This window comes from Trichechus manatus, unplaced genomic scaffold, assembly GCF_000243295.1.
Source record: "Trichechus manatus latirostris isolate Lorelei unplaced genomic scaffold, TriManLat1.0 scaffold00130, whole genome shotgun sequence".
Classification (NCBI taxonomy): domain Eukaryota; kingdom Metazoa; phylum Chordata; class Mammalia; order Sirenia; family Trichechidae; genus Trichechus; species Trichechus manatus.
In genome coordinates, this window is record NW_004444066.1 from 485949 (window position 1) to 494094 (window position 8146).

Below are 8146 nucleotides of genomic sequence, written 5' to 3' on the forward strand. Positions count from 1 at the left end.
CGCCCCGCCCGCCCCGCCCAGCCCTGGGGTGTGACTCCCACCCAACGGGCTCGGCCTCCTTCTCAAGGCCTGTCCCCCCTCTCCCTCTTTCCTGTCGCTGTGCCTCAGTCTCTGCTGCCTGGATGTCTGTCTCTCCGTTTCTTCATCTCTCTGTCCATCTGTCTGTCCTCAATCTTTTCTTTTTTCCTAGCCCACGTCTCCCCTTCGTTTCTCTATCAATCCCATTAACCCCTTTTAGATCTGTCTTTGTGATTTTGACCCCATAACTGACACTTCCTCTCCCGTTTTCTGTCAGATCCAGATGCAGGTCACTGACTGTCCGCGAACCTCCTCAGGCCAATCTCCCCCTTCTCACCCCAGTAATTAGAGTAACTCTGTTTCCATTGGTAGGACTTAGCAAAGTCTCCCTAGCCTGCCGCCATCCCCTGACTTAACTAGTGGGCCAGCAACAAGGGCAGGGATGTCTGTGGCCTCTTTTGGGCTTCAGTTCCCCAACTGTACATTGAACCAAATGAAATTCCGACTGGGCTCAGGGGAACCTTATGGCAGGGGTCAGTGTGCATCGAATCACCGGGGATGCTGTTGAAAGTCCAGATTCCCAGATTCCAGCCCCCCTCTCAGTCCGGGGAGGAGGAACTTGGAAATAGGAGTGATAGCTAGCACCCTCCACATCCTCAGTGATTTTCAAGCAGAACCACATTTGGAAAAATGCTGGCCCTGGTTTTCACCTAAGTTTCCCTTTGTTCCAAGTACCCCACCCCTTCAACCAGCGCAGTTCCACTTTCATCGGTCTTATGTATCAAGGTTCTGTGTTTAGATTTCTACTAAAGGAAGCAAAAAACACACTGATATAAGCCCACCCCACCCAAGGTTCTATGAAATGCAGAGCTGCAGGTGGCTGGGGTTTAGGACATCGCCTGCTAGCTCCGAGTGTGGGAGGTCAGGTGACAGAGGGAACAAGCCCTCCCAGAATATACACACCAGAATGCCTGACCTCATGGGCTGCAGACTGTTCTTCCAACCTTGCGGCTGCTTTTGTCCTGGGGCAGCCATAGGGTGGGACTGGGGGTCGCGAGGGGGGACTGGGTACTGGCATCAGGCAGGGTGCCAACTACCCTGTGAGTTCGTGTGCTGGGAAAGTGGCTGCAGCTGGCTGGCCTGTGGGAAACCAGGAAACAAACTGTGGGTGAGATGGAGAGAGAGGCTGGGATTACTGTGTGGGTGGATATGAAAGAGAAAGAGATAGGGAAAAGGAAAAAGGAGAGAAAGTGGTTCAATCTGTACGTAGGTGTGTGACAGTGGATGTGCAAGAGTGGATATGCCTGTAGGAGAGAATGTGTGCATGCAAGAGAGGTTTCAAACGGAGGTGCGTGAGCAAACGAAAATGGAAACAAGAACATGCTTTTGGAAACAAGAACATGCTTTTAACCTGTTTATCTGTGGGAGGAGATGTGTTTCCATGAAAGTGTGCACGTCCACTTGTATGTTTTCAGGTGAGAGGGTAGCTATGTATCCAAGTGTGAGGCATGTGTCCACATGTGAAAGGTAGATGTGCATGGGTGAAAAAGGGCCTGGGGGAGGACGGGGGGTTGTGCTATTGTATTCCCCATGCATGGATATGTGAGTGTACATGTGTACACATGTGAGTGTTTGCATAAGAACATGGCATGTATATACCATGTGTGTACACATGAGTGTTTATGTGTATGTGAAAGTGTGTATATTCATCAGTGTACATGTGAGGCCTATGTGAACCTGTGAGCAATGCTCCTACACCATCACCCTCCTATTAAGATCAGTGTGGTGTGGGGGAGCAGGAGGTGGATTGGGCAGCTTCCTGCCCAGCCTCCTGCTCTGTCACCCTCACCCCACAGGCCTGAGGAGCAGGGATTTGTCCTTGACCCAATGACCACAGTCAACTCTCATGGGCACGTGTTCCACTGCCTCAACAAGATAGACATGGCCAGGGGTAGGCTCATCTGGCAACCCAGATCCATGCTCCATCCCCAGCCCAGAGGCTTGAAACAGAGTCTACTAGAGTTGGAAAGGCCTCCAGATCCTCCCACCCCCAATAACAAATGGCCTGGAGAGGAGGAAAAGTAGCTCCCCCAAAGCCACTCAGTGGAGGAGAGACTGGGTCAGCAGTGGGTCCCAGGTATCCTCAAGTGCATTTTAGGGGCAAGGAATGAGGCTGGCAGAATCCTGCACCATCCCACAGAGTCTGAACAACCTTTTTCCAGCCCCAGGTGGGTGGAAGAACACAGCCTGCTGCCTTGTCTCCATGGAAACAAGGCAGCACAGAGGGTGGTTAAGAGCATGGGCTCAGACGGCCCAGGGATCAAATCCCCACTCTCCACCTACAAGCCAGAACACTCTGACAAGTCACGTAAACTCCATATGCCTTAGTTTCCTCATCTGTAAAGCAGAGGTAAGGAAAGCATGAACTTCACGGTTCATATGATCCTTCATAGGTTCATAGAGGATGAAACGAAGTAATCCATACAAAACATTTAGCACAGTGCCTGGCAGCTGAACAGTGAGGTAGAAAAACTTGCTGTCTCTGGGCTTCAGCGTGTCAATCTGCACAATAATCTCAAGGAGCGCTACCAGTTATGGCCAGCTGAGACTTTGTGGAAAGAGGATGGTTGTAGCATGGGGTTGTCTTTGTGAGCTGCAGGCCGGCTAGGACTGGCTGAGGCCTGATCATGAGCCCTATGTTACACTGGCCTTCCCACATGCATGCTCCCAGTGGGCTGAAGCTGATGGTAGGAAACTTGACTTGCAGGCTGCTCCTCACTTCACCTCTCCACAACCTTACCCCTCCAGCCTGCCAAGGACCCCCTTCTGCCCTGGTCAGCTGGTACTCAGGCCTTAGAGAAAAATGCCCATGACCTCCCCTGCCAGAATGAAGGCCTCTACAGTGACCGAAGCAGAAGATGTTGTGGCTCATCTTTAAAACTGCCAGGGAGCACTCTGGAGATGCAGGTATAATTGCGGAAGGACGAGTGTAATTGTCTGAAGATGCTTATAATCCTCTCGCGGTAATGGGGGAAGCTTTGAAAGGAAGCTCTAATCCACTAATAACCTGGCAGCTCGACAGGCCTCTTCCCTCTGGATCTCTGCACAAAGAGAAGGGACTTTGGCCACTCCCTTTCCCGAGGAGCAGAAAGGCTGTGTGGGCTCTGACCCAAGACCACCCCGATTTCTACTCTCCGGCAAGATCCAGCTTCCTGCCTGTCTCCACCTCTGAGAAGCCTTCCCTGCCCCTTCTAGCCTCCTGACATCACTCCTCCCTTCTCTCTCTCAAGAAATGTTCAGGCCAGAACTGGGTGACTATCTGGCTGGACATTAAAAATAGGAATGAACCAGGCTGTGAGGCCAGCAGAACACAATCATAATTGCAGCTCCAACACTGGCTGTGTGACCTTAGGCAAAGCGACTTAAGTCTCTAAGCCTCAACTGCCTCATCTGTAAAATGGGAAGAATAATGCCTGCCTTGAAAGACTATAGTAAGATAGTGAGAATGCAATACCAACTAAATGACCCAGCACAGTGTGTGATGCCAACAGGGACCAATAAAGGTAGCCTCTTCTCTCCCTCCATTCATGGCCTCTTCCACTCCCAAGTATCCACAAACAACACTTTCCCCTTACAATTCCAGAACAGAGCGGTGACTATGAGTGAAAGCCCCATTTGCAGAAAACTGTGGTTGAATCATGACTTAGCAGCCTACTAGTCAAGAGTCTTGGACAAGTCATTTATATTCTTGGAGCCTCAGTCTTTTCATCTGTATAATGGAGATAATAACAGTATTCCCCTCAGGGGACTGTGATGAGATTAAATGAAACAATACATGCAAAGCACGGTAGGCTCAGCACATAAGGGCTTAACAAATAGTAGCTGTTGTACGGTTCAGCTGATGATAATTTTACTTAGTGTCAACATCCCTCACGAACCGATTTAGATTCTAAAATTTCCAAAACACTGCCACGCGCAAGATTGCTTCAATCTCACTACAGCTGTATGAGGTAGGTAGGGCTCATGTTTTTGCTTTCACAGATAAAGAAACGGAAGCTCACCAAGAGGAAGGGCCTTGCCCAGAATTTGGCTAGCAGGCAATCAGAGCCAGAATCTGCACTTAGGTGTTCTGACCTCCAGCCATGGTCCATGAGAAGGCAGGGAGCAAGTCCTGGAGACTTCCTGCTCTAGGAGATCTAGATTTTAGCTGACTCTCATGTGAGGTCCCACCTCCAAGCTCAAGGCTACTGGGCCCTCCCTGTGACCCCGCAAGCCTCCATCTACCTGTCCCAGATGAATTGAAGGCCCTCCCCTTGCTTCTGCCCAGCTCCCTGTGTGACCCAGGCCCCAAGGGTGACTTGGTGGCCAGAGGGGTGGTGCTGATGGTGGTGGTCAGAACCTGGAGAGAATTATTTCAGACAGAAGAGTGGGCAGGACGGGTGGTACCATGGCAGCCAGGGCGTCAGCAACGCCTGCAGAGAAATGGAGTGTTCCTATAGTTTCCTGACGCACGAGCCCTCCCAGGCCTGTGTTCCCTCCACACGCTGTGCCCCCCAGGAATCTGCTGGCAGTGGCTCCTGCCTAAGCTGAGCATGGCTGGGCTCACGTCCTCTCCATCTGGACCCACTTCAGTGTTTCCATGGGCCTGGCCCCTGGAGGTGATTCAGTGTGGGTTTCCCTGGCCCTGCCCTGCTCCGAGGACTCCAGACGCCTGCGGGAGGGCGATCATCATTCCTTCCTTCCATGCAGAGCGCACCAAGCTTTCCTGAGCTTTCCTGATGTGCTGTCCTTGGAGCCTCACTGTAGCCCAGGTGGCCCTACCTCTGTCACCTCTGGGTCACGTCGAGTCAATTCCGACTCATAGCAATACCATGTGACAGAGCAGAACTGTCCCATAGGATTTCCTAGGCTGTGATCTTTATAGGGAGACCTGGTGGCTCCATGGTTAAGAGCTTGGCTGCCAACCAAAAGACTGACAGTTCGAATCCACCAGCCATTCCTTGGAAACCTTACGGGGCAGTTCTACCCTGTCCTATAGGGTCACTATGAGTCAGAATTGATTCAATGGCAACAGGTTTGTTTTATTTTTTTATTTAATCTTTATGGGAGCAGATCGCCAGATCTTTCTCCCATGGAGCAGTTGGGTGGGTTCGAAACACCAACCTTTCAGTTAGCAGCCGAGTGCTTAACTGGTGCATCACCAGTGCTTCTTTTCATCACTTCTAACAGAAGGGAAAATGAAGCCCAGGTGAGGAATGTGGGCCCACCTCGGCCACTGACACCCCCAGTGACCTAAAGCAGTCTCTCCCTCACTCTGGGCCTATTTCTCCACCTGTGAAGTTAGGAGGTTGGATTAGAGGCTTCAGTCTCTCCCTCAGCAGCTCCAGGGGGGCAGTGAATACCTCTGTTTTGTTCAGGGCTGCCTCCCCAGCATCCAGCACATAGCTGGCGCTCAGTACGTCCACGAAGGAGTTCTGCCTCATCACTCCACAGTCACTTGTTAACACTGTGATTAATGGGCGGACGAGAGCAAGAGATGTACTTTTTTTGAACCAAGCCTGATAACGCGGCTTTCTCTCACTGCCTTCTCACATGTCTTCTTTAGCAGAGAAAAGAGTGGGGTTAGATGTGGCACAGCCGGACTGCACGTAACTCACAGCTTCCCCTCTCTCTCCACAGCTGTTAATCTGGGCAGTCCGTGGGGCAGTGTGTGGGATTGTTCTGTATCATGAGAAAATATGGTTAGGAGTCCCTGCATGAAGGACCAGAAGGGAAGCAAAGCAAGCTTACCTGGTTTCTGGGCCACCCTGGGGCCAGGGCTGGGGCTGGGGCTGGGGCTGGGGCTGGCTGCCATCATCTGCCGGGCCTTTGCTGCATCCCAGTCCTGGCTGACTCTGTCATCATGCTGGGACCCCCCTCGTGCCTCCCTGGAGCAGCTGGGTGGCTGGGTGCCCAGGGTTTTGGGCAGCTGCAGTGCCCCTTGCGTGGTTCTGCAGGCTGACTTGTCCCCACTCCTGCTGGCCACCCCATTCTCCTCCAGGTCCATGAGCCCCGCCTCTCCTTGAAGGCCCTCTTCACCACCACTCTCCTCAGTCTCCAGGGCCAGACATCTGTAGCTCCCATCCGGGATCCCAAAGGCACAGGAAGTGGGACCCCCTTCACTGAGCCCAACAGGTGGTGGTGGGAGGTGGTGGCCCAGCATGGTGCTGCCTGATCTCAGCAGTGCAGAGAAGCTGGCTGCTGGGCCTGCGCTAGGGCCACCTGTGTGACCACTGGTCTCCACTCCTTGGGGGCCTTCTTGGCTCGCCACAGCTTCACCTTCTTTGGCCAACACAGAGCCGGGATGAGCTCAGGCTGACAGGGAAGAAAAGTCCTTCCAGGGCTGGTGGGGTGGTAGAGCCCCAAGCCCTCCTTCTTAACCCGTCTCTGGTCTGTGAGGCCCCCTTCAAGATGATCTGTCTGCACGGGGAGGAAAGAAACAGCAGGTGAGACAGCTTGCTGGGTATTCCCAGCTGACTTTCTAAGAACTGTTCATCCTGGGGAGTTCCTGGGTGGTACGAACAGTTAACACACTTGGCTGCTAACCAAAAGCTTGGGGATTCGAGTCTACACAGAGAAGCCTCAGAAGAAAGGCCTGGCAATCTACTTCTGAAAAGTCAGCCATTGAAAATTCTGTGGAGCACAGTTCTACTCTGACACACATGGGGGTCACCATGAGTCGGAGTCAACTTGATGGCAACTGGTTTTTGTTTCATCTTGGGGTGGCCCTGAGAACTTGGGGTGCAGGTCTCACACATCCACAGCAAAGTGTTTACCAAGCTTCAGTCATTAGCCATCCCAGATTTTCGCCATATCCTTATGCCACCTGAGGCTTTATTTATTTAATACTTTTCCTCAAACTAACTTTAAATAACTAGCTTTTGTTACTTGAGACTTATCTTAAGCAATAATTGTAGGAAAACCACAAGTATGTTGTGCTAAGTCATTTTTTCCCCATACACATTAAATAAATAGCTAATTATTTAAAAATTCTTAACTGGGCAGCACCTAGAGTGAATTCTTTCATGTGCCACCAAAGGCACATACTCCACGTTGGGGAACACAGGGACAGTGGGGCAGAGGACACAAGACTGGTGGCTGGGCCCCCGGAGGAGGCTAAAGTAGCAAAAGGAGACTGTGCAGTGATGTGCTTCTGTGCCCAGGATTTGTGTTATAATCCCAGCTCTGCCACCAGTGTGGTGGTTAGCAAGTCATGTGACCTCTCTGAACCTCAGCTTCCTCCTCTGTAAAATGTGGATTATAATATCTCTGACTCTACCACCTGTCTGTCAGTTTCTCGTACTGTGGTGGTTCGCATGTTGCTATGATACCTGGAAGCTATGCCACCGGTATTTCAAATACCAGCAGAGTCACCCATTGTAGACGGGTTTCAGTAGGGCTTCCAGACTAGGAAGAAAAGCCTGGTGATCTACTCTTGAAAATCAGCCGATGAAAACACTATGGATCACAATAGAATATTGTCCGGTATAGTGCTGGAAGATGAGCTCCCTAGGTTGGAAGGCACTCAGAATACACAGTGGCCATAACAATGGACTTGAGCAGACCAATGATCATGAGGCTGGTGTAGGACCAGGCAACCTTTTGTTCTATTGTACATGGGGTCTCCATGAGGCAGAGCTGACTCAACAGCAACTAACAACTGACTTAGTGATGCACTGAGAATTAAGTGAGAAAATGCATGCAGAAGACTTAAGCATAGTTTCTGAGACATAACTCAATACATGTTGGCTATTTATTCAGCTTACAAAAATATCTTGAGCTCATATTATATTTCAAACACCATCAAAGATCCTGGGCAGACAGTAGGGGATAAAGAAGACATGGCACCCTGGCTCATGAAGCCTTAAAATCTGGTGGGGGGTGGAGGGAGCTGTGAATGATAACAACACCAACAATAATAGTATGATTGCTTATGAATGCTAACAGGGATGATCATTCAGAAGAGGTGATGGAGGTCTCCTATAAGGGGTGGCAAGAAGGGGCTGGATGAGAGAGATACAGCGCGGTAGAGTTGGCAGGGCTCGGAGGCAGATGGAGAGTGGGTGTGGAGGAAGAGGGAGGAGTCTAG

General features: G+C 51.1%; 1 protein-coding gene across 1 annotated transcript in view; it reads right to left on the minus strand.

Moving 5' to 3' along the window:
- SYNPO (synaptopodin) overlaps window positions 1-6220 on the minus strand; it is a 39746-nt gene extending 33526 nt beyond the window's left edge. The window contains exon 1 of the mRNA XM_004384889.1: window positions 5809-6220. Coding sequence (XP_004384946.1) covers window positions 5809-6220 — 412 coding nt within the window. The remainder of the gene's footprint in view (window positions 1-5808) is intronic.
- Between the last annotated feature and the right edge of the window lie 1926 nt (window positions 6221-8146).